The sequence below is a fragment of the Urocampus carinirostris genome, chromosome 1 (genome assembly GCF_059441175.1).
Source record: "Urocampus carinirostris isolate Australia breed hairy pipefish chromosome 1, RoL_Ucar_1.0, whole genome shotgun sequence".
NCBI classification, from domain to species: domain Eukaryota; kingdom Metazoa; phylum Chordata; class Actinopteri; order Syngnathiformes; family Syngnathidae; genus Urocampus; species Urocampus carinirostris.
In genome coordinates this window covers 65050024-65077509 of record NC_142349.1, presented here as the reverse complement: position 1 = coordinate 65077509, position 27486 = coordinate 65050024, and the positions used below count along the sequence as shown (strand labels likewise).

The window sequence follows — 27486 nt, the reverse complement described above, 5'->3', positions numbered from 1 at the left end:
TTTTTCAGTACTGTATACGACTTCATTCAAAGCCAATTATCGCACATGCAAAGCCAAAACACTGATAGTCAGAGGGTTCGGTCCAGTATATGTACCCCTTTTGCCTTCAGAACTGCCTCAATTCTTTGTGGCATTTATTCAACAAGATGCTGGGAGCATTCCTCACAGAGTTTGGTCCATATTGACATGATGGCATCACACAGTTGGCGCAGATTTGTCAGCTGCACATTCATGATGCAAATCTCCCATTCCACCACATCCCAATGATGCTCTATTGGGTTGAGATCTGGTGATGGCGGATGCCATTTGAGTGAACTCATTGTCGTGTTTAAGAAACCAGTCTGGGATGATTCCAGCTTTATGGCATGTCACATTATCCTGCTGAAAGTAGCCTTCAGAAGTTGGGTACATTGTGGTCATACAGGGATGGACATGGTCAGCAACAATACTCAGGTGGGCTCTGCTGTTGCAACGATGCTCAATTGGTACCAAGGGGCCCAAAGAGTGCCAAGAAAGTAGTCCCTACACCATTACACCACCACCACCCTGACCCGTTGATACAAGGCAGGATGGACTCATGCCTCCATGTTGTTGACACCCAATTCTGACGCTACCATCCGAATGTCGCAGCAGGAATCAAGACTCATCATACCACGTTTTTCCTATCTTCTATTGTCCAATTTTGATCAGCTTCTGCAAATTGTAGCCTGAGTTTCCTGTTTTTAGCTGAAAGGAGTGGCACCTGGCATGTTTTTTTTGCTGCTGTAGCCCATCTGCCTCAACGCTCGATGTACTGTGCATTTAGAGATGCTCTTCTGTCCACCTTGGTTGGAATTAGTGAGTCACTGTATCTTTTCTTTCAGCTCGAAACTGTTTGGTCATTCTCCTCTGACCTCCAGCATCAAAGCAGAAATAGAGTTGCCAGACTCGACAAAGGTGGGCCCCGGATAATGGATTATGGCTGCACGAGTGCATTCCACTTTTTGTTGCGCCCTGCCATGCTCTGCCGCATCATCCATCCATCCATTTTCTGTGCCGATTGTCCTCAATGGGGTCGCAGAGGTGCTAAAGCCCATCCCAGCTATCTTCGGGCAGTGGGCAGGGGACACCTTAAACTGGTTGCCAGCCAGTGGCGGGGCAGAAATCCAAATAACCTAACATGCATGTTTTTGGAATGTGGGATGAACCCAGAGTTCCTGGAGGAAACCAACGCAGGCATGAGGAGAACATGCAAACTCCACACGGGCAGGCTACGGTAGCTGGACTTGAACCCTGGACCTCCGCCCTGCGGGGCTGTGCGCTAACCACAGCCTTCGCGCTGCCCCTACTGCAGCAATTAGTGATAATGGAATCAGGAACCAGAAATTAAAAGAATCGTACATTTCTGCTGAATAAATGCAATGGTAGGAAAAATGAATATTATGTAGTAATGCTGTGGTATTGGGGTGTATCAACTACTAGGAATATGTGTTTTCTTTTGCAAAACAATTCGGTATCAAACATCTCTTTTGGTTATCAATCAAATTATTATTCTTATACAGTAGTATGAAAAAGTATCCTAACCTTTCAGAATTCTTTAAGTAGCTCACAGCTTCAAAAATAAAATCTAACCGTGCTATAAAATATTTGGTAAAATCCCTACACAAAAGTAGAAGGCACATTGTTGTACAGAAATATAAATGCTGTAATATTTGTTGATTCTTAAGAACAGCCTTCAAAAACTTTTTGACATTTCGGTTCCAATGCACCTTGAAAACTCATTCAAACGAGGCAAACTCGACTTTATTTTCGTCTTTCTTTCTCCTCTGCAACTTAAATTCCTCCATTCATCGCATCCCCTCCCTCCCGCCTCACTGTCCTCCCTCTGACTCCTCTGCTAGTGCAGTCAGTGTATTTGAAGCTGTCACATGAATGGAGCAGCCAGGGCTGCTGTTATGTAATAGTCAGTAACAAACCAGCGCCTTATTCTCCTGCAGCCTCCTCATTGGGTAGCAAGAAGAAGGAGGATGGGAGATGTTTCTTTTTTTCCTTTTTCTTTTTTTACATACTGCAGTTGTTACAGCACCTCATTCAAATGCAATAGAAGACATTGTGTTTTTAATATACTATGTGTTTCTTAAATGTTTAACTACCACAAAACACTTTTACAACTACAGTTCTGAATGACGACGGTTCAGAAATTGTATGTGTTGTTGTTGTTGAATCCAAAACGGATTTATTAAGAAAAAGTAATCAAATCCACCTGACCCTGTTTTAACTTAATGTAAATGTAAATGGTCTGCATTTATATAGCGCGTTTCAAGTCACTAAAGACCTCCCAAAGCGCTTTACAATGTGCTTCACACTCACCCATTCACACACACTCACACACCGATAGCAGCGTCAGCCATGCAAGGCAACTCACTGCTAATCGGAGGTATTAGGGATTCAGTGTCTTGCCCAAGGACACTTCGACATCCCAAGTCAAGCGCTTTACCTCCTGAGCTACTGCCGCCCTTTATGTACTAGCAAAAAATAAATTGTAAAATAGTTTTTTATATTTTAATGAGTTGAATTTTATTGAAGAAATGAACCTACATTTTAGTGTACTCCATTGATGTATCGTTAAGCTTATATTTAGCGTCTTTAAAATTACAATTATACCCAAAAGCTAATCCCCAAGGCAACTGAAACGCTTGCTTTGATGTTGTGTTTGCATCAGTGCACACCTCCAAGTTGAATTTGCCGATCAATCGATCAATACACACAATTTATTCATCTGGTTTTATTAAAAGAGAATATTTTTAAAAGAATCGGTGCTAATTTCAACGCCATGGTCTTGTTTACTTGTTCTATTAAATTCCGGATGGTTGATAACAGTTTCTGCCAACTCAACAAAGCAGAAACTGAAATGAGCAAATGATGATTATCTTTAACTTGCAAACTACAGACTATTATTACACCGTCCCCTGATCTAAAACCTACATGAGGGAAAGGAAAACTCAAAAACCTCTGCGTGAGGAAAATGAAGAAACCTTGATATCCTATATTTAATGAACAATTCAATCTTCTACATTACATGAACTCAAAAACTGATAGTTAACCTGTTCATGCAACAATACACATCAAATGCATAAAACAAATATTTAAAGTAATGTTCCAATGAATTTCCTCTAGTTTATTGTTATAAGGCAAAATGCTTTAGAACAGATAGAGAAATAAACATTTCTTTTATGCTAACTTTAAACTTAACTGCAACTGCGGATTTACCACATTGGTCAACAGCATAGCAGTATATCTTGTTTGCTGAAGGATTGTGCTACCCTTCAGAATGACATTCTCTTAATGTTAGCATTTCAGAAGAGTGGTTTTTGCTACAGAAAGACAGGGAAAAAAAGGAATCAATGTTATGAACGTGCCAAGCTTGCAAACAAGAGCCTCGCCACGTCTTTCCTCGGTGCTGCATCAGGAGGTAGTTTCCCTCGCTAGTCTATTTTTAGCCTTTCACTCTCATATGAACTCAGTTTCAGCATGCAGGCCTATTGATATTCAGATATTTTATGCCTTTCCTTAATTGTATGTATTTCATTGTGAAGTGCAGCTTTTGCATACAATAAAAATGAGTTTGTCAATGACCCCATATTCCCGCGTCGAAGAGAATTCTTCAACTATGGATATATAGATGGATGATTTGGTAGATGGATGGACAAAAAACAGGAAGGCTTGCTGGGTGGATGGAATGATTTATGGACGGGTGGGAGAATGTATTCAAGGACTAGTGTGTGGATGGAAGGGTGGACAGCTGAATAGACAGATTTATTACAGTACGGATTATGTATAACCGATATTTCATGTTCCCAATATCCTTGTATTGTTTGTTATTGCAACATCCGTTGCAGCCTGGTCATACTGGAAGGGGGATTACCTCATGTGCGGTCCCTTCTTAAGATTTCTTTTCATGCTGAGGTTTTTGAGTTTTTCCTTGCCCTTATGTAGGTTTTAAGATCAGGTCATGGTGTATTAGTAGTCTGTAATCTATACAGCCCTTTGAGAGTTTTTGTTATTAAGGGCTATTCATATAAACAACTTGACTTGACGGATTGAGATGTTGATTGATGGATTGGTATGGGATGGATTGATGGGTGGATGGATGGATGGATGGATGGATGGATGGATGGATGGATGGATGGATGGATGGATGGATTGGAAAGTCAGTGGCTGGGTACGTAAATATTTTGATCTGGTAGGTGGATGGATGGATTCGTAGATGGATAGATGGGTAGATAGATGGATTGGTCGGTGGATAATTGGATGGATGGATAGATGGATGGACAGAGATGGATGGATGGACAGAGAGATGGATTGGTAGGTCAATTTGTGAAAGGATAGATAAATGATGGATGGACAGAAGGACAGATGTGTATATGAATTGATGGATAGATTGGAAGGTGGATGGATGGATGGATGGATAGATGGATGGGTGGATGGATAGATGGATGGATTGATTGGAAAGTCGGTGACTGGGGGTACGTAAGTATATTGATCTGGTAGGTCGATGGATAGATGGATTGGTAGATGGATAAATTGGTGGAGGATAGATTGGTAGGTAGATAATTTGATTGATGGATGGACAGAGAGATGGGTGGGTGGATAGACAGATAGATGGATTTGTAGGTGAATTTGTGGAAGGATGGATCAATGATGGATGGACATAAGGACAGGTGGGTGGATGAATTGATGGATTGATTGGAAGGTAGATTGATTGGTGAGTAAATGGATTGTTAGGTGGATGGGTTGATGGATTGGTAGGTAGATGAATGGACGGATGTATGGATTGGGAGGTAAATGGATGGATGAATGGATGGAGAGAATAATTTGTAGGTGAATTTGTGGATGGGTGAATGATGGATGGACAGAAGGACGGGTGGATGGATGGATTGGAGGGTGGATAGATTGGAAGGTGGATGGATTGTTAGGGGGGTGGGTTAATGGATGGATGGATTGGGAGGTGAATGAATGGACAAATGGACAGATAGATATATTGGTAGGTGGAGAGATGGCTGGATAAATGGAAGGAGGGATGAGTTTTTAGGTGGATGGCTGGATGGATGTATGATGGATGGAAGGAATGAAGGGTGTATTGATATTTGGACAGATCGATTGGAAGGTGGACATGATGGTAGGTGAAAGAATAGGTCGGTGGGTAGTAGTACATAGATAGATGGAAGGAGAGAACCAGCTCGGTGGCCTTGAGAGTAGGGCGCCCGCCCCGAGACGGGGAGCTTCCTGGTTCGAGCCTCATTGGTACCCATAACATTGGTACCCATTGCCTCCCTGCTTGGCACTCAGCATTTAGGGGTCGGAATTGGGGGGGTTGGTCACCTAATGACTCCCAACACATTATTAAAAAACAGAAACTGTATCTCCTTTCGTTGTTTGTGTGTCTCAATTTTACAACGTAGTTAACAGCCTTCCTAATTTGGTATACTTGAAGGCGTTAACCACACTTTCCCACATGTCACGCTGTCACACCCTTGCAAAAATGTGTAGTTTGGGCCTTTTAGTCTCGCACTTACGTTATGCTTCCTTTTACATTTTCCTGCCTTCAGATAAAAGTCTTGTTACTTGAGCGTGGTGAAAGCTTGATTTTCATTTCTTACTATTGTGTTTCATGTTTGCTTTCATGGCCCAGGTCAAAAATGGGATCACGGTTTTATATTTTTTTTGTCATTTTTAGGGGGGAAATTAGAAAAGAAAGACCTATTTTTAGCAAACAATGTCTGTCATTTTTTAAGTCATACTTTAAAATCAACCCATTGATCTTGTTCATGTCTCTGTCCGCAGCTTCGATGTGGAGAATGGCTTGTCGGTGGGGCGCAGTCCGCTGGAAACTCAGGCCAGCCCGAGTTCCGGCGGTCTGGTCTTGCAGGCCAACTTCCCTCACAGTCAGCGGCGGGAATCGTTCCTCTACCGCTCGGACTCCGACTTTGACCTATCGCCCAAAGGTCCTTTGAAAAATGCCTCCACCGCCAGCGACCTGTGAGTTCATTGCTTAACTATCCCTCAATGTATTTTTCATGTTAGAGATGGTGTTTTTATCAACTAAATCAAATCGACTATGAGATTTCTTTTAGACTTTTGACTGCTGTTGTTTGCTCACATCGATGCTCGTTACAGTAATCAAAAAGACCAAGAACCGACATTTGGGCTAGGTTCACACTGCTGAGCTTAATGCTCAATTCCAATTTTTTCTTGAAATCCAATGTTTTTGTGAGATTGTTCACATTTCCAACTAAATGCGGCTTATACATGATCGGGAATGCAACAAGTGTCCCGCATACGCAGAAGAAGACACGTGACGTCACACGCAATGCGCTCATTGTTTGCGGAATTACTCATGGATGCTAACGGAGGAGCGGCGAAGAATGTTGATTTTTTTTCCCATTTTTTTTTAATTGAGAGTAATAATGCAGCAGATAATTTGGCGAATTTAAAGTATCAGGGCAGTTTTGCTCATTTGTTCTTTTTTTTTTAGTAAAAGTAAAAAGACATGCACAAAGTGAGAAAAATTGACAGGCCAATGAAAATAGTATTCAGTTTTTGAGGGTTTTTTTCAAAGTTGTTTTTTTATTATGTAACACATACGTTACCTATAAAGATTCTGGAACGGATTGATAGCGTTTTAATGTCTTTCAATTGGATAAACAGACTCATTTATAAACTTGTTAGTCAAGATGCCTGTTTAAGTACCTGTATTGATGTTCTATAGATGTTTCTGCTTTTCATAAGAACACTGGATTCTTTTTTCTCAACTCTGCACTGTATAGCTAAAACTCATTCATTCGACTTTTCCCATTCTGTCAAAAGGAGTGAGATGTATAACCATTTCCCAATCCCTTTTTATTCAAAGCTCTAGTGTGTATTACATAGCGACCCGTAGAGTTGTAAAATTATTTCTTTCATTTAGATCACACTATTGATCCAAATGATCAGCAATAAGACATGCAGGTTTCTAAAATTCAGTTTAGAAATTTTGAATCATATTAAACTTGAGATGCCTTTGAAGGAGCTGACTTGTCTGGCCACCATTTTACTACTGTAAGCCTGAATGGCCGTTATGCGTAGGTAGCTTGTCCTGGTGCTGCTTTTAAGCACTTAACTGCCACTTACCACACACAGCTGAGCCCTCCATCTGATGGTAGTCAAGTCGAGTGAATCTGGCATCCCTTTTTCTTCTGTTTCTTTCTCTAGCCACTCATGTTAGCAACTATGGCTTGCTTCTAACACCTAATGTCATAGTTAGCTGCTCCGTGCAAGTGGAAGTAGCTTGTCAGTGTCCCTCGCCTTCAAGCGCTGTTAATGTAAGCAAATATCGCTGCATGCCAAATAAATATGGAAGAAGGTTTACGAATTTTATCCTTCAAGCTTCTATTGTGTGTCTTCTTCGGGTGCACATATTTAAGCTCTGTTTTAAGCCACAAAGACCACGGGTGGTCAATTGTTACACACTGTCACTTTAAGTACACATTTTCCACTCAGGGACAGCTATCACTGAAACTCTTGAAGCAATGACAAGGTCCCTCAACACTTTACGGCTGTTTGTTTTTAAAGGGAAGAAAGCTTGAAGCACTGGGAAGTCAACTGGTTGTCATCTCGGTGAGAGCAACGTGTTGAGAATTGAAAAAGAAATCCCTGATCTCGACCCTTATGCCCTCTTAATGTCTTCCCTGTTAGACAACCTCCTGGCCGACCCTTTCCCTACTCTCTCCTGCCAAAAGTGACTTGAACTTTAACTGCATACAACTTTATTCACCTTCAATCCTTTTGGTTTCCCCTCAATGCCGTCTTATTTGTTTTATTTGTATGTGCATGGCTTTTACGGGGGGGAACACACGGTTTGTTTGTCTTTATAGCGTTCCAGCCATCCTGTTTTGTTCCCTTGCCAAATATCAGCAGTGCATGGCGTGTACATTGTTGTTGATGCTATAGGGCGGTGGTATGCACGGACATATAGAAGGCAAAGTGCTCAGAGTGGAAAAAAGCCAGCCATTGCAATATATTGGATAAATATATCATTTTTGATACGCACACGTGTTAGATTCAAGTTTTTTCAACATTTTGCATGTTAAATTTGCAACAGTTCCAAAAATAATAAATGACAATGGTAGTCTATACTAAAAATAAAGAATGCACTATTTGAAAAAGGACAGTGTAATTATTTGCACAACTCTGAGAAATTTAAGATCCCTAGTATTTTTTATTCCAAACTTTGGGGAAAAACAACCATTTTAATTTATTTGCATTAAAAGAAAAAAAACTCTGCCAAGAAATAGACCTCATTAAATTGTTGAATAATTACTAATCTGAAAATAAACAACTTTCAAAAAGGTCACTAAATTAGAGCATACAGCAGGGCAATTGCTCTGGCACCACCTCGTGTCAATCTGTGCACGCCTCTGCTGTAGAGTATCAGAAACGTTTCTATTCCTATATAAGAGTTGTTGATTTTTTTCACTCATCCACTGGACTGCCGCTGAATGAGTGATTTAAAGCCTTTGTAAATACCTCAATGATGTAAATAATGCTAAATCAGATCCAACTACAAAAGCTAGTGAAAGAGTTTCATTTTTTTGACACCCTGCATCCTGACTTTTTTCAGGATTTTTTTCCATTTTCAGTAATTAATTACTATTGTGCAGTTACACTAAGAATTAAACTTTGATGAAGGGAATTTGCGATCAACACAAAAAAGGAATTCATTTAGCTTTACATGTGACCGTGGTTCTTGATTGAAGCTAATTGTATTTACTGTTTGTTGTTTATGCTCGTGCAGACACACAGAAGACATGATCGTCACCCCGTTTGCACAGGTAAGTCCTCGCAACACTTAAGATTAAAACAGCAGCAGCATTGAGATTAAGAAAAAGACAGAAAATATACAGAACATTGGATTTTTCTTCATGAGTACCCAATGGGAGCTAACAATGTTTTCGTGCAGGTCCTCGCCAGCTTGAGGACAGTCAGGAGTAATTTTGCAGTCATAACTGGCCAGCAAGATCGGCCAGCCAGCAAGTAAGCGTTACTGGGGAACGTTTCGGGAGTTTGCATTTGTGAGAATGAAACAAAATCATGTCATCGTGAGGTAAACAGATAAATTGTTTCTGCAGGACTCGATCATCTGGCAGCAACCCGCCATCCATGTGCAATACCAGTCTGGCAGGTCAGCACTTCTATGTCAATTTCCATGGATATGAATTTATTAGTGGAACATATAGATATTTACACACATATGAGAGAAGGGATGAGATGTGTTGTAAATTGTTGATGGGATAATTGGTCCGTTAATCTGATTAAAGAACATATCATATTATTTCTTTATTCTTATTTTGGAAAAATGTTGCTACTAATGTCTTTGCGGTTTTTTTCTGATGCTCTAAAAAATCGGGCCAGTTCACAAACTACGTTGTGAATGTTGCCTATCTGTCCCTATATTTTTCAAAAATCTCTTTTTTTTAGTCTTTTATTCCAAGTTCATCCTGGGGTACCGCGTTTAATGTCATTGTAAACAACGTACACACTAAGTCGTTATAAATGACAATAAAGACAATTTGACTATTCTATTCTAATTATAGTCTAATAATTATGGTTTAAATATTACAATGCCTAAGTAAAGTATTTGTCCCTTTGAGTTTTTCAACCTTTCCCCACATTTCAGGCTGTAAACATAACATTAAGATTGGAACATTGCATTTAACATATTTTTGTATTAATTCTATTATTATCAGTTATTCAGTGCAAAATTGAATCATTTAGACATCCTAGTTGAACTTTTGGATTGAGTTTTCTACAAGTCAAGTCATGTTTATTTGTATAGCCCTTAATCACAAAGAGTTTCAAAGGGCTGCACAGACCACAGATTATTGCAAACCACAGACTATCATTACACCATCCCCTGATCTAAAACCTACATGAGGGCAAGTAAAAACTCAAAAACCTCAACATGAGGAAAATGAAGAAACCCTGAGAAGGGACTGTACATAAAGTAACCTCCCTTTCAGGATGATCAGGCTCCATTGGATGTTGCAATAACAAATGATAAACGGATATTGTCAACATAAAATATCGGTTATTCATTTGCTATAGAATAGAAATGTGTTTCAAGCTTAGATTTAGATTTCCACTGAGGTTGCAGATCGAATCTCAGGGGGAAGAGCATTCCACAGCACCGGGGACCGAATGGAAAACGCTCTCGAACCTGCGGATCTCTTCTTGGCTCTTGGGATCACTAGTAGACCAGGATTTTCAGAGCGAAGGCTTTGGACCGGAACGTAGGGGGAAATAAAATCTAAAACATATGAGGGAGCAAGTCCATGCATGATTTTGTATACTACCAACAGAACCTTAAAATCAAATCTTAAGCTAACAGGGAGCCAATGCAGGTTAGCTAAAATCGGGGTAATAAGATCAAACTTTCTTGTCTTAGTCTGCGTTCATAGTACAATAATAACCCCGCTGTCAGTTTTTTATTTGTTAAGTATAAAATAACCAATGATTTTGTATCCGCTTCACTATTGTTGTTGATTTTTGACCAAATACATTTTCTTTATTTCTCTATGTTAAGCCTGAAAGGTTGAAAACATTCAGGGGGCTGAATACTTTCACAAGGCACAATATAGCACACCAAAAAAGATTTTGAAATTTGAATGTCATAAGCACTTTTCTCTGTTATCTCGGAACAGAGGAGCCCCATCACCAGCTAGCCATCGAGACTCTGGATGAGCTGGACTGGTGTCTGGAACAACTGGAGACCTTGAAAACTCGACACTCTGTCAGCGAAATGGCCTCCAACAAGGTAATGCTACTAGCCAAAATGTGCTGGTTAATATTTATTTAAAGAGGCAGTACGGAGGCACAGCAAAAAGTTGGATCAGCCGTGTGGAATCCTTCCAAAATTCCCAATGGGCAGTTTTTCCATTTAGCATCTAATATGGTTGTGAAAAACTAGATTGAAGACCGGTCATCGTTCACAGCTCTATGGTACTCTTTAGCTCGTCACAGTAGTGACGTCGGATATTTGGGGGGAGTGGAGACATGTCACGAAGACCCTGTCCTCAACAAAATAACTTTACAACGTAGTTAACATTGTTTGCACTGAGATTAGACATAGCACTCTATGATAAATGCATAAAAAAGAGAAAAATAAGATGAAAAAGGTCAGGATAAATAGGCAAACATATTTACCAAGGTGCAGCACAGCAGCTGAATGATTAGGGCGTCTGCGCCATAGCTCTGAGGTCATGGGTTCAATTCCAGCCACCAGCCCTCCTGTGCGGAATTTGCATGCTCTCTCCGTGCTTGCGTGGGTTTTATTCCGGGGGCACTTTGGTTCCCCCCATATCCCAAAAACATGCATTTCAGGTTTATTTGTATAGCCCTTAATCACAAAGGGCCCTAGGTGCGAATGAGCGAGTGAATGGTTGTCTGTCCCTGCGTGCGCTGCGACTGGCTGGCAGTCAGTCTAGAGCGTCCCCTGCCCACTGCTTGAAGACAGCTGGGATGGGCTCCAGCACCCCCGCGGCCCTGCTGAGGAAAAGCAGTGCGAAAACTGGATGGATGGATATTTACCACATAGTACTTGAAAATTGGCCTAGGTTCTAATAATAGAGCAAAGAAAGATAGTCTATCATAATAATGGTGCAATAAAAAGTAGTGCAATAACTATTAGCCACATTAGAAACTATACAATTAAAAAAACTGAGTTTGCAATGAATTAATCTAGTGGATTCAAAGAAATATTGTATTTGAAAACAATCCCCCTTGGTCTAAATAATTTCAATCATTCCTTTTCTTCAGAGAAGGTTTGATAAACACACACAACGCAGTTTTTTTAAGTACATACAAAGCCATTAAAGCAGCAGTCACCAACATTTTTGCAGCCAAGAACTACTCTTAATAACTGGTCAGCGTAAGGGGCTAGTGGTTTGATATGTTTAAAAAAAAAACATCATGTTACTACTTTGTTGTTGGTATGTTACTATTATGTTATTATAACGAAGTTATAAAAGTAGAACTAGGGTTAAAATGGGCGAGGTCAACTCTCAAAACAGCTGCCTTGTAAAAGTGCATAAAATGATGAACATAGGTGAACATAGACTAATTTGAAAGATATTTTTGGAAGAATTCATCATGTTAAGACACTGATCATGTCAATGATTTATTATGCCAGTTAGAAGTCAAATTTCTTATAAAAATCACAATGGTCCATCACTGCTGAGCTATTTTCAGAACTGGTCTGTGGGCTGCTCGGGTGCATCACGTTGGTGACCCCCACGTTAAAACATCCATAATTGCCCCAAAATATCAAGAAAAGGTTTCCTCCATGAATGAGCAGTGATGGTGCATGCAAATCAAGATAAGATCACCCCCCCATTAACCACCCACACACTCACACAACTCTCGTGCATAAAAATGTGAATGAGGATGAAACGGTATCCCCCTCCATCGCGTTTTCATCCTTTCCCCCAACCGGTCCGCATCCCTCCCTGACTGACTCCTAAGGTTCGCGTGATTTCACGATTAGCACGCCCACTCTCTGTACACGTGCTCTTCCAACTATCACGCACAAGCTGGCTACACGGATACAAACATTGCCACGTACTGTATATATTTTGCTTTATTATTGTATTGTTCTCAGCGATGGGATGCTGCTGGAAATGTGAATTTTCCTGCGGGGATGAATAAAGTATCTATCTATCTATCTATATCGTCGTATAGCGAAATACTGCATGCGCTCACGTGGCGGCGTCCCGGGTTTTTCAATGAACCACTCAGTCAATAGGAGAGAATTAGCCAATCAGATACTTAGGGTGAAAGCAAGGCATATCCTGGACTATAATTTCTGCTTCACTGACAATTTAGTGAAATCATTTTTAAGAATGGACTACTGGATTGAGTGAAACTAACCCTACAAGTACATTTTAATGTTCCTGTTGTCGTGGCTACAAAAACAGACACTGCCGCATGTTAATGTGTTTACTAAGAGGGGAATTTGGCGTATGAAAAGAACTAGTGGTATCTGTATCATCTTTAACAGTTAGGTACTCTTAAAAATAAAAGTACTGATGCTATTGATTATTTATACAATACCAAGAAATGGTTTATAATTTAGTTTTCTATAAGTATTCATCCATTTTCTGCACCGCTTATCCTCTATAGGGTTGCAGAGTCTTTTCTTATTTACCATTTTTACCTATTATTCTCATTTTCATTTAAAATTCAAATTACTGTTAGTATTTAGTATTGATTTTTCATTTACTATAATAATTTTTATTATTTTAAGTATTTTTTAATTTATTTTCATATTTTCACAATATTCTTTTTTACTTATTTTTCTTATTTTATGATTTTTTTACTTTTCAAATATCTTCCAAATTTGCATTTTTTTCATATCATAATTATTATTAAAAAAAAATTAGGACGATGACATTTCCCCCAAAATTATTTAGGACATATTTTATTTGACATGCAAGCAAAGATACATATTATATCAACAGGTTTCTGAAAATCTTTAAATTACCATAATTGATAGTTGTACTACAATGAAGGGACGATTTAGATAATTAACAGACAAAAACAAATTTCAGAGTATTTTCTCAGCTGTGTTGGAGGCATGACTGTAGTTGTCAACAAAATAAATGGATAATACATTCATCCATCCATTATCTGTGCCGCTTATCCTCAGTAGGGTTTCAGTTTCAGTTTTTCAGTTTATTTTTAATGGTATCCACATTCTTACAATGAGATTCTCATGGGTCCATTTAAACCCAACTAATGTTTTGGGAGTCATTAGGTGACCAAACCCCCCTATTCCAACCCCTAATGCCGAGTGCCAAGCAGGGAGGCAATGGATACCAATGTTATAAGTCCAAGGTATGACCCGGCTGAAGCTAGAACGAGCAACCACCCAGTCTCGGGGCAGGCGCCCTACCCGCAAGGTCACCGAACTGGTCGCGGGGGTGCTGGAGCCCATCCAAGCTGTCTTTGGGCAGGGGACATGGGGCACCCTGAACTGGTTGCCAGCCAATCGCAGGACACACAGGGACAGATAATTCGCCCGCTCATTCACACCTAGAGACAATTTGGACTGGCCAATTCACCTGACATGCATGTTTTTGGAATGTGGGAGGAAACCGGAGTGCCCGGAGGAAACCCACACAAGCACAATGAGAACATGCAAACTCCACACAGGAAGGTTAGATCTCATGACCTCAGAACTGTGCCGCACACGTGATAACCACTGCGCTGCCCCATAATACATTCACTCATTTTAATCATTATTTGTATTATGAGGAAAATAATTGCCTGGAGTGGGATGGACGCCACCAGGCATTACTTGCCCAAAACATACCGCAGGAAATGGTGCCCCTACGACCCTCGTGGTTAAGGGATCCAACCAACGAACCAACTACCCATAAGTATAATAAACAAAATTACTAGTTTTTATAACGTGTAATCTAAATTTGTGGCACTAAACTTCCCAAATTAAGACGACCATTTCCTTAGTCAGTCTCAGTGATATTTATACCGGTATTGGTGTGGTAAACAAAGAGGTATTGAACATTTTTCTGGCATTTTCTGTACTTTCTCCAAGGCTTCTTCAGCGTTGTCGCTCTTTTTCCTGTAGATGATGCTCTAGGTGGTCACTATCACATTATTGCGGTACGTGATGTACTAATTTTATTTTTGGCTTCATGAATGAACTGCCCCCTCCCCTCCTCATATTCTTTCAACATTTTTCTTCTCATCATCTTCAAACTTGGTGCACATGGTGCATCTCACAATCTCACGCCGGACCCCTCCCACTTTGCAAGACATCCAGCCAATCAGAGAGCGGCGGGTTCCCCCCGGCCCGTGCTGCAGAACTCCCCCGATTGGTGGCTATTCTTAGCCATATTTTCTAGGGGGAGTGGACTGGAGTAACTCCTTGTCGCTGTGTTTACACACACGAGATAAGGCAGTACCGGAGTCAATGAGGGAGAGTGGCCAAGGAGAGCGTACGGGCACATTCCCACGGATGCTCCTCTAGTTCTTTCTGGTTATCGATCCGGGCATCCCCCCGCGTTGCCTCTCCGGGGAAGCGTTAGGGTATTGCAGGGCAGTGGCAGAGTATGAGCACAAAGCCTGGCTCTCACACTTCATTTTCATTCCTGCTCCCATGCTTGATTTGGTGCTGAAATGCCAGAAGTGGATCCTTTCATTTCTGAGTCGTGGATGTTCATTCAGGTAAGAGCTCTTGACTGATGAAGAAGCTTTGAGGATGAGAGATGGGTGAGGGGATGCTTGAGGCTCACATGTCGGGAATAAAGAAGAATACTCGGGATAACATTGCTCAGGTCTTTTTGGGCATTTTTTTATGTGTTTTTGTGTTTCATCCGCAATGGACAGAAAATCATTCTCATTTGATTGAACACAGTGTACGAAAATGATGCAGGACACTATATCAGTGCCTAAGATATTGAACTATTGAGTTAAAGCTTTAATGCAGATTTGCTAAGTTAAAGCACTAGCGCTTTATTTTTGGGCCGTATGTAATGTTCAATGTTCTGCTGGGGCATGTTTTCTTATTTATTCCTCAATGGACAGTAGACGATTATCCCTTGAAAAGAGTAAACAAAAAGTTTACAAGAATATTTAAAAAAAAACATTTTGACTCCAGAGTTAAAGCTTTAATGGAAATCTTGCATGAAGAGTTAATTCTTAGTTGAAGCCTTAGAGCTTTATCTCTTGGCTGTATTTTGGTTGTATGTGACGTTCAATGTATTTTTTACGTGTTTTTGTATCCACAATCGATCAAAAAGGGTATATTATCGAAAAAGTAAACAAAATGTATACGGGAATACTAAAAAACTAGCGTGTTAGTATTAGGCTTGAATGCAGCTCCAGCTCAAGTATAAATTGTTAAAGTATAGCGGTGGCTAGGTCGTCGATATTAAAAGTTTTTTCACTACTGTAAAATAATTGATATATTTTTAAAAATGCATGAAAAATAAAGTATTTGTGTTCACGTCGTGTGTCGTACTGGCACCTAGAATTATGGTCTAATTAGTTTGTCTAAAAATGTCTTAAAAATCCTGGTATAATTGGGGGAGATTTAACCACCAGAGTGGCCAAACAGTCCTACGTCAAATCAAACTGCACGAATGAACTAGCCACCAGAGGGAACTAGAGCCCTCAAAATGGAATCCCCTTGTTAGCAAACACTTTCAATTTCGTCAGATGATGGCAATATGCTGTAGCAGTTAATATTGTCAATGATTTGTATTATTGTTACCTATAAGATATTCTAAATTAGTTTGTATAGCTCACAAATTGTAATACTATGTTTGTGGTATCGACATCACTTCATACTCTTAATGAGTAATCATAGGCGCACGTTTGAATTTGTAGTCGAATCTTTGTTCATCTGTAACATTCTTTTAAAACGGGAAAACAGTTGTATTGTCTTCCACTAGAGGGCAGAAGATATAACTTCTAGCTGTTCGTACAACATTCAAATAAGCAGGAATGAGCTCATCATCCCGCCGCGACCCTAGTGAGGATAAGAAATGGATGGATGGAACTCATTATTCCATTCTATGAACTTTTTGTGAGATTTTTAGATTTCAGGGTGTGTCGGAAATACACCATGTTGGAAGCAAACTAAGTTTTCCATTTGTTGTATTGTGCCCAGTTCAAGAGGATGTTAAACCGAGAGCTCACCCAGCTGTCGGAGACCAGCCGCTCAGGGAACCAGGTCTCCGAGTTCATCTCAAGTACCTTCCTAGGTAATTTACCTTCATTTTGCATACTTGCCTTCATGCAATAAAGATAATCATGTGGTTTGTTATTCAAAATAGTCGGTAAATTCAATTCACCTATTTGACAGAAAAGCAACATGACATGGACATCATGGCTCCCCCCACTAAAGAAGAGAAGAAGAAGCGCCCTATGTCTCAGATCAGCGGCGTGAAGAAGCCGACTCACAGCCCGAGCCTCGCACCCTCCACCATCCCTCGCTTCGGGGTCAACGCCGCCCAGGAAGGTCTTCTCGCCAAGGTATGAGAACCGCACCAGCGGTGCCCCCGAGTTTCATTTTATCTGCATTGTTTTTGACGACACGCGTGTGTGCAGGAGCTGGAAGATGTCAACAGATGGGGAATTGACATCTTCAAGGTCTCCGAACATTCTGGGAATCGGCCGCTCACGGTCACCATGTACACCATTTTCCAGGTAGGTCAAATGCCTGGAGCTGAGCAAATCCAATTCAAATGGACATTGTAGGATGGTAAAAAAACAAACCGGGTGCAATTCAGGGCAAGAAGGTTTCATTCAAGTCTGTCAATTGCGTTTATATTTTTTCACATGTGTATATTGGATTTAGCTATGTGGTTTTAAAAATGCAGTCCATGATTTAAGGAACACAGACACACACTATTCTGGATTTATGTTGTCATCAGATTTGATATTCTGTTTGCATTCAGTTTTTCTTTCTTATTTAAGTGATGCTTTTGTGGCAAATATTCGAAATTCTGTAATTATAATTAATATATTGTAGGCCAGTGTTTTTCAACCAGTGTGCCATGACGGTTTCCTAGTATGCCGGGCTGTAGGGTAAATTGCTTTCAATTATATTTATTTAATTCAGAACCCTTTTTGGTGGTTACCGATTTAACCAGCAGGTAGTGCTAACAGTTTCCAAACCGAATTAATTAGACAAAACCTTTTATTGTCCCTAGCATATATCATGAATACTTTGAACATATTTTACTTTTAGCTTGAAATTATCAATTTTTCAGTTATTAATGTGGATAATTGATCAGTCCGGGAGTAAAATAGTAGAAATACACAAATTAATAATGCACGTGTTTCATACTAACAAATTACATTTATTTACATGACAAGGAAAGTGGAATCACACAAAAGAAAGAAAGGACATTGTAGATACAAGCCCTAGCAGTCTTTGAAATTGGGAACGAGGAAGGAGATTCGGTAGCAATAATGAAATTATTGATCCATAAACCCGGTTAAGATAATCAACTCATTTCAGTGGTCAGAAATTATTTTCATTACATGTCAGAAGTGAAATATTATTTGCCCCTGCACCAAAACAGTTGGTTGTTAAATATTTTCTTGTTTTACCTCATGGGAACAAAAGGCATCTCAGCCTGCATGCAGTCTTAGCCTCCTGAAGAAACAAAGACAAAACCGTGCTTTTATATTTATTTAGTTTACATTTTACACTACATCTGCTTCATTTTTTACTACATTGACTGTCTTCACAATCTAGATCATGTAAAAAAGTTAAAAACGAAATTTACAAAATTTTTACTGTATTTATAAGTTTGAATATAATATGCTTTATAATTAATTTCATACATTTGGAATACTTTAATCCATGTATTATGCCTTGGGATATTTATTTGACATAATTACTCAATATTATTTAAATTTGGTTTTTAAATTACAACACTTTGTTCATCATGCTAAAAAGACATCAAATTAGGGAAATAGAAGAAAAAGCTCACAAAAAATACAAATAAAATGCATAAGGTATGAATAATATTAGAAAAAAAAACTGATTTTCAAAAGCAAATCGTTTTAAATCAGAACTTAGATCAAGTTAATTATTTTTATTAATTATTATAATAGTAATTTATCTAGTTGTTATATTTTGGGGAAATTTATATTATTTACATTGATATTTAATGATCTGATCAACTCTTTAAAGGTACATTGAAAAAGCAGCATGCAAGGGTAACTTTAATTTGATCCACATTTTAGTTTTATTACAACTTGCTGTACCGAAAAAGAAATACTCAAAAGGACCTTGGAAAAGAGAATTACTACAAAATAATTTTACATTAATTAATATTTAAACCACACTGGCATGGTTTTCACAAAACATTTATCATCAAAATCATTTTCCATTTTGAAGCTCTCTTAATGAAGTACCTAATTGACATTCTGTCTTAGGAACGCGACCTACTCAAGTCCTTCAAGATTCCAGTGGACACTTTCATCACTTTCATGATGACTTTGGAGGACCACTACCATGCAGATGTGGCCTATCACAACAACATTCACGCCGCTGATGTGGTCCAGTCCACTCACGTGCTGCTTTCCACGCCTGCTCTTGAGGTAGTTAAGCGCTGACGATGAAGACGAATTGTGAAAAAAATGAAGCGAGTGGTGTTTCTTAATCGATTGTGTCTTTGAAGGCCGTGTTCACCGATTTGGAGATCCTCGCAGCCCTCTTTGCCAGCGCCATCCACGACGTGGATCATCCCGGTGTTTCCAATCAGTTTCTCATCAACACCAGTGAGTCATTAAAAACATAAAACGGCCTTAAATTGAATTTGCTGAAATTGGGGCTTTAAAAAGCATTAGCGGTGTAAATATAGTTGTTTTATCTAATATGCTCAATGAGTCACGGTGACCGAATTTAGCGAACAATAATTGTGACTTTTACAGCGTGTACTAGTGGGAAGATGACTTCATTTTCAATGGACAAAATGCCACAGTCTTCGAATTGCTTCCTGTTTCAAATCTCATCTCATCTCATCTCATTAGCCGTACCGCTTATCCTCATTAGGGTCGCGGGGGGGCTGGAGCCCATCCCAGCAATCATCGGGCAGTGGGCAGGGGACACCCTGAACTGGTTGCCAGCCAATCGCAGGGCACACGGGGACAGACAACTCACTCGCTCATTCACACCTAGGGACAATTTGGACCGGCCAATTCACCTGAAATGCATGTTTTTGGAATGTGGGAGGAAACCGGAGTGCCCGGAGGAAACCCACGCAAGCACGGGGAGAACATACAAACTCCGCACAGGAAGTCTGGAGCTGGATTTGAACCCACGACAGGTTCCCATGACATGAACTGTGCCGCACAAGCGCTAACCACTGCGCCGCCGTGCTGCCCCCTGTTTCAAATATCAGATGTTTTTAATAGGAAATGTATATCCTACATGAAACTGTATTGCCATCTAGTAGCAGAAAATGTACATATTGGAAATGTGTTTGCTTCAAAAAATAAAAATAAATCTTAATTTTTTGGCAGAACATTTAAATTAAATGTTTAAATCGGCTTTAACTCCTAAGTTATTTATTTGGTGCTGCTTTAAATCTTGAGTTTAATATTTAAAGCCGCTTTAAGAATTGAGTTAAATATTTAATTAAGCTTTAATGTTTTGGTCTGCTTTAACTCTGAAGTTAAAGCTTGAAAGCTTTTTCCATTCTCGGGTCAAAAGTTTAAAGTCATGTTTATTTGTATAGCCCTTAATCATAAGGAGTCTCAAAGGGCTCCACAGACCCAGACTAATGCAAACTACTGTTACACCATCCCCTGATCTAAAACATACATGAGGGCAAGGAAAAACTCAAAAACCTCAACATGAGGAAAATGAAGAAACAAGCTGCTTTACATCTTGAGTTCAACTTTTAAAGCTCCTTCAAAACCTCAGTTAAATATTTGAAACTGCTTTGAGAATTGAGTGAAATCTTTAAAAAAGCCTTACCGTGGATTCAAAGTTTTTTTCTGATTTAACCGTTGTGCCAAAGCATCTAAGCTTTGAAAGTAACAGAAGTATTCTGATGTTAGCTCATTTCAAGTTTTTTTTCTTATGTGAGTATATAAAAATGCTTCTTAAAATAATTCAATGTAATAAGAAACAAACTTTTTCAATACATAGGGGATATATACTGTATATATTTTGTTCACATGCTTGTGTAAGGTCCTGAGGAAGAAACTGTTTCTGAGCCAGTGGTCTTTGTTTTAAGGGACTTGTAGCGCCTGCATTAAATTAAATGTATTAATACTTGTAATACTTGCCTAAACCTTGCATTTTTATTCTGCTCCCCCCTTCAGATTCCGAGCTTGCCTTGATGTACAACGACTCTTCCGTCTTGGAGAATCACCATCTGGCTGTCGGCTTCAAACTTCTGCAGGAGGACAACTGTGACATCTTTCAAAACCTCAGCAAGAAACAGAGACACTCGCTACGCAAACTAGTTATCGACATGGTGAGTTATTATCTGAATTATCTCCAATTTAGAATCTCTGACTCAATGGGATGATCTGTACAACAGGTTCTCGCCACGGATATGTCCAAACACATGAACCTCCTGGCAGACTTAAAAACCATGGTGGAGACCAAGAAAGTGACGAGTTTAGGTGTTCTCCTTCTGGACAATTACTCTGATCGTATTCAGGTGCCAGTTTTTTCCAAAATTGTTCATTGTTCCTTCTTGGACTCAGTGTGTAACAGTGATTTTCGTTTGATGACAGGTCCTTCAGAACATGGTGCATTGTGCAGACCTGAGTAACCCTACCAAGCCACTGGAGATTTACAGGCAGTGGACTGATCGGATAATGGTGGAGTTTTTCACCCAGGGGGACAGGGAGCGGGATAAAGGCATGGAGATCAGCCCCATGTGTGACAAGCACAACGCCTCCATTGAGAAGACGCAGGTAAAGTGTGTCTTCATGGCAAGTTTCACTAATATGAAAGCAATCTAGTAAAACATCTGGTGGCAGAAAACTGAGTTTTGAATTTCCATTAATTAATTTGGAGTGGCTGCACTAGAGTGCCTTGTTGTTGCCCCATAGTAACTCAATGAGATTTTGTCAGATGAGTTTTTCCCACTCCAAGCTTGATGCTAACATATGTATGTAACTTAATCATTGAGTTTCTGTATCTACTGCAGGTTTGTAAAATCTTCAATTTTATCTGGACTTTTAGTTTAATAAATACCTGATTTAAGAAGTTGTTACGATAGATATACTGCTTTGTCTGTTTTAGGTATGGAGCTAATGCTCAATATATCATTAAACCTTCTCGGAAAATGTTACAGTTGCGTTAACTTGTTAGTTAGATATTCGGAGCAACTTCAAATCTTGAGTAAATAAATTGAAAGCTGTGTTAACTTCTTAGTTAATTATTTAAAGATTTATTTTCTGAGTTAAACCTTTAAGAAAAAACATTCAATTCTGATAAAGCATTTTCACCGATATTGGATGAAATAATAACAAGTTATCTTCTTCGAATTTTTAGTAGTCCTAAAAAGTAAGATTTAATTACTTTTTCAATACTCAGTCGATCACGATCGGAGTTTGTTATTGGATTTTTTTTTTAAAGAAGTTTTAAATGTGTGTTTAATCGTGCTGGCTTTAAAGACTTTTAATTTAACTGCAATCCCTTGTTTAGTAATGTTAATTGGAACCAGAACCCCTTGCGATATGCGAAAATCCGCCAAATAGTCCCTCTTAATTTTTAACATTCGTTGTACTTAAATTAATTTGATGTCATCGCAGCAATAGTTGAGTGTGGAAAATGGAACACAACCGCACAGGTGCTGTTCCGCATCAAAGCGGAAACAACTGAAACTGATTTGCTCTCTCTGCCCCTGCTCTCAGCTATAGTTGACCGGGGTTAATGGATTGCAGCCAAAACGGTGGAGTTCATTTAGAGCGGCCACAATGGCGCGAATCACTAAAAAAAGAGCGCTCGGTTGGCCCATGCTCTCAGCAATAGTCGACTTGGGTTAATGGATCGTGGCCACGACCGTACATTTATTTTTATTCTGGCCCGCCTTCCGACAAAAGTGCCTTCTGCCGGTCCCTGCTTGCAGCGATATGGGATTGGAGATAATGGATCATGGCCGCACAAGTGCAGTTAGTTTTGGGCAGAGATACAGTAATGCCAAAAGAAAGCGACCAGTCCCTAAAACAGTGCCTTCTGCTGGTTCCCGTTCACAGCTACATAGGATTGGGGACAATGCGTAGCGGCTGGACATGTGCAGTTTACTTTCTGGTAGACAGAACAACAACAAAAGCCACCAGGTCCTAAAAAATGCGCTCGCAGCAATATGCGACCGGGGATAACGGATCACGGAATATTTTGTCTGTAAAGTATGAAGCGTGAAGTAGCGAGGGATTACAGTATATGTCTATAAAAATAGTTCTATATATAAATCGACTCTTTTTATATTTCAGGTGGGTTTCATCGACTACATCGTCCATCCTCTGTGGGAAACATGGGCCGACCTGGTTCACCCCGACGCACAAGAGATCCTCGACACCTTGGAGGATAACAGAGAGTGGTACCAATCCATGATCCCTCGCAGTCCTTCGCCCAATCCCGAAGGCCCGCAAGAATTTCCCCGAGAGGCCTCGGGCTCGTCCGCGGGCACAGCGCCCATCGACAAGTTCCAGTTCGAGCTCACCCTGGAGGAGGAGGAGGGAGAATCCGATACGGAGAGTTTGCCTCAGGAAGAGGATGCTAGTAAGGGGACCGAGGAGCTCGGAAGCGATTCCGGAACGGGATTAGAAGGCATATCGACGAGGACGTTTTCCGCACACTCCCAAAAAGACACAGCACCCGAACGAGGGGCCGAAACGGGAATGGACATCCGACCGGACTCCTAGCACCCTTCCCAATTTCCTCTTTTTTTCTCATTTTGATTTCAGTGCCTCACCCGCTGTCACTCCTCTCCTTGTAGCCCGAAGGGCGCTTGCACTAAAGACAGATAGACAGACTGTGTCCACCAGAGGGGGCCGATCCATCTGGTGGAGAGAGTACGAAACGAAAAATCGAGTTTCACCGAGAAGGAACTGTCTTCCTCTTTCCTCTTTTTTGTGAAAAATGACGAGGAAGCGGTGAAAATCGATGACATCTGCGCGATTGATTACCGAACTTGATTTTGACTGGGGATAACTTTTTGACTCTCATTCTAGCGTCATTTTTTTTTTTTTTTATCATACCTTGTTGACCTCACGAGTCATGTTGCCAAACTAGCAATTCTACTGCTTTGTTTTGCCTGGCTTTTAAAATATTTTGCTTTATTATTAATTAGGGTCACTGACAAACCCATGCAAGTATGTTAAACCCAATAATATTGCAAACATTTTGAGTGACTCCTTGGAGAAGAATATAATCAGAATTAGTGATTTGTCCTGGGCCTATTGACTTAACCCACCAAATCTACTTTTTGATACCTAGTCATTGATATGATGCAAAAAAATGCATTTTAATAGTACATATTTTTGAAAAAACAAAAGTTTCAATAGATGTGCTGATTAAATCATTGATTTATCTTGCACTGGCCAACCAATCAGAAATGTACGAATGGTGATATTTAAAGGGACATCGTGTATTTTCAAGCGCCTACTATGGGTAAAGAAAACTTCAAAACATTATTATCGTAAGCAAAAAAGTGACCAAACTGAACTGTTTTGCAAGGTTTTTGGTTTTCCAGGTAGCAACAAAACGGCGGATAATGATATCAGCTCCCTCTAGTGAAGCTCAAATTTCTTAACCTATGACTATTTGAAAAAAAAGTTGCACGTTTATAGGGTAAGTAATGACTTTTTGCTTGATTTTTATTGTTTTATTATTTTTTTTTTCACCGGTAGGCTGCTTTAAACTGTCCCTTTAAGTACATTTATCTGCATTTACTTCCTTTTCCCTTTTCAAGTGCGCCCCCAGTGGACAACAGTTTTTATTGGTAGAAAAAAAACTGCACTTTATGTTCTTTTTACGGGCATAATTGAATCCCTGATTTTCCAGTTCTGCAAAATTTATTTACACTTTTGACACACACTGTCGTGCCCATTTTCGACTACCCCCTCTGGATTATTTACACAGGCCAGCACTTCCGTTTTTGAGGTCTCTGTTTGGATTAGATTTTTATACAGACACTTAGAGGCTATAATCTGGTTGAAAACAATAACTTGCGTAGTACTATAATAGGAAGTGTGTAAATGTCTCCCTCTAGTGTTCAAAGTCAGTCATAATGGTGGCAAGGCCTGCATGGGAAATAACAGGAGATTCTTTCAAAGACAGATCCAAAGTATTCAATACAGTTTTGCTCTTACACCTTGAACTACCTTTTTTATATGGAAAGTCACATCTATTCATTGTTAGTACGGCCACTTTTGCACAGATTTTTTTTTGTGATTCAGAAGGGCTTCGATTCCAACCACGAGCACCAACTCGGAGGATTTAGACTTCAACGCAAAGCGCGTAGACATTTTGCAAACACTGTAGAAGCAGGACGCATCTTTGTAACTGTAAACAAAACAAAGAGGCTTTCCTCCTCTCGCCGATCAATACTTTGCTCTTGGTCACACTGGTCGATGACAAAACAAGTGCCAGGCAAGCATGACACAAGCGTACTGTAGTTTCCATTTTGCCACAGGCGACTTTCCAACACAAAGTCGGTTGATTGTAGCAAATGTGCTCTCCAATCGGACCCCTACAGTATGTCTCCTTTAACTCCTGCCTGTGCAAACTGTAACTGATATTGTCTTAAAGAGGTGACGTCTTTTTCTACGGAGGAGATTGACTCGGTGGATTTGTTTTGCTCATAAAAACCAAAGCACTTTGTATAGTACTTTAAAATGATGTACCTTCATGACATGTATATTTTTTGGTCACTTGTTGGTAGTTGAGTGGACTTCCAGGGCTACACCACTACAGCTGTCAGAATGAACTTTGAAGTTGTTTGTGTGTTTTTAGTGCATACAGAGCTCTACTGTAACCCCTCGCTACTTTGCACGTTATAATTGAAAAATATTCCGGGATCCATTATCCCAGATCGCACATTACTGTGAGCAGGGACGAGCAGAGCATATTTTTGACGGACCTGACGGCTTTTTCCCCCATTCTGTCCACCTAAATTCGTGCGGCCGTAATCCATTATCCCCGATCACATAATGCTGAAAGTCTAGACTAGTAGATTGCACTTCTTTTGAAGCTGGCAGCTCTTGTTTTTGCCTTTAAAGTACTTCCATCTCAAATGAACCCTTTTGCAGTTACTGTATTTCACCCCTCAAATGAACTGCACTAGTGCAACCGCAATCCATTATCCTCATTGCATATTTCTGCAAGGGCGGACCGGCAGGGCGCACTTTTGTCAGGACTGGCGGTGCTTTTTTTCCGTTTCTGAACACGTACCTAAAATGAACTGCATTTTTATGGCTGTGATCCGCTATCCCCAATACCATATTGCTGGAAGTAGGGACTGACAGAAAAATATTTGTTGGGAGGTGTGTCAATCTGCCCTGACTAAAATAAAATGTGCTTGCGATCCATTATCCCTGGTTGACTTTTGCTGAAAGCATGGGCTATCTGAGCATTTTTTTAGGGAATCTGGACGCAAAAGCGTACCATTGTTGCCGGCCTAAAATGAACTGCACTGTTCTGATCCATTATCCCAATTTGACTATTGCTAAGAGCAGGCGTGTCCTGCGTGGTGACTTTATGCCTAGAATGGACAGCACCCATGAGGCCGCAATCCATTATCCCCAGTCGACTCATGCTGCCAGTGGGGCGCGGCAGAGAGCATGTTAAAAATGGGGAGGGGCCTAACTGCGAGAAACGAGGGATTACAGTAAAAAGTTCTATTTTATTTATAATCACTCCGGTGTCCATTCGTTTTGTTTTCAGGCCTTCTATTCTCACCTTCTTATTTTTTTCTGGTTGACAACACGCTGGAGGAAATTGTGTGCAATCGTGTCACAATCACAGGATGCCTTGAAAACTAAGGTCTACCATACAGCTTTGAAACCAGCACAACATGCCCTGTACAGTTTATTTATTATTTGTGAGACTTTGTTAGTCTGATGTTTAGTTCTCATTTAATGTAACTTACAGAACAGGTTTTAAATGTGACTTTTTTTTCTGCAAAACACGTACACGTGTTATCATTTTTATTGAGAATAGTAGCGTGGAAGGTTTTCCGTCACTGTTTTCTGAAACATTTCCTCTTACTGTCTTCCTCTGTTGTCATTGCACGCTAAGTCATGAAGGACTGTGTCTATCCACTGAAATCGATGGTTCCAAAATGGCCAATTCTTTAATGAGAATCTGTTTTTGATGATGTGAGTGAGGAACGATTGCCACAGCTATGACAATCTCCGTTGTTTAACTGCGGGGTTTTTTGTGCCCTCCTTCCAACTAGAACTGTATGCCTTGCCAAATAAAAGAAAAATGTTTCACTCTTTCATGATGTCTGTCTTAAAATTAAACGTCACTCCCCATTTACACCAAAACATATGTAAATACATGACATTTCAGAATTATAATGAACAGATGAAGTGTATTTTCATGTTTTGGGACTATTATCCCCCATCCATAAATTAATGGTTAAAGGAACAGCAACTTCTTTAATTCGATGTTCTTTTACATTCGGGGTTATACAGTAATGTTAAGATATTGTATCTCTATCCAAATGCCAAATTGTTATTGATATTGTCAGTGTCTGAAATAACGTCTGCCCGGACGCCCGGGGCATGCATCTTTTACGTCGGGCGTACAACTAAAAAAACGTCTCCGCCCGGGTGGCCGACAACTTTTTCAAGAAAAAACATTTGCTTCATTCCGATTTCGAAAACTTCGTTCGGTTTGGAATTTTCGGAATTTCGGTTCGTATAATAATTTGCATACTCGTCAGCCAATCTGAAGCA

The 27486-nt window shown here is 39.9% G+C and overlaps 1 protein-coding gene across 2 annotated transcripts in view; it reads left to right on the top strand.

Moving 5' to 3' along the window:
• pde4ca (phosphodiesterase 4C, cAMP-specific a) overlaps positions 1-24760 on the top strand; it is a 97252-nt gene extending 72492 nt beyond the window's left edge. Inside the window, exons 3-17 of one of the 2 annotated variants that reach the window (XM_088348677.1) lie at positions 5824-6018; positions 7591-7635; positions 8813-8849; positions 8978-9051; positions 9147-9199; positions 10719-10831; positions 16709-16802; positions 16904-17073; positions 17149-17247; positions 18991-19155; positions 19236-19335; positions 20887-21041; positions 21108-21230; positions 21307-21489; positions 23014-24760. In XM_088348677.1, the coding sequence (XP_088204803.1) occupies positions 5824-6018; positions 7591-7635; positions 8813-8849; positions 8978-9051; positions 9147-9199; positions 10719-10831; positions 16709-16802; positions 16904-17073; positions 17149-17247; positions 18991-19155; positions 19236-19335; positions 20887-21041; positions 21108-21230; positions 21307-21489; positions 23014-23445 (2038 nt within the window). In that variant the 3' untranslated portion in view covers positions 23446-24760. The remainder of the gene's footprint in view (positions 1-5823; positions 6019-7590; positions 7636-8812; positions 8850-8977; positions 9052-9146; positions 9200-10718; positions 10832-16708; positions 16803-16903; positions 17074-17148; positions 17248-18990; positions 19156-19235; positions 19336-20886; positions 21042-21107; positions 21231-21306; positions 21490-23013) is intronic. The other variant, XM_088348686.1, reaches the window with a different exon arrangement.
• Positions 24761-27486: the final 2726 nt, after the last annotated feature.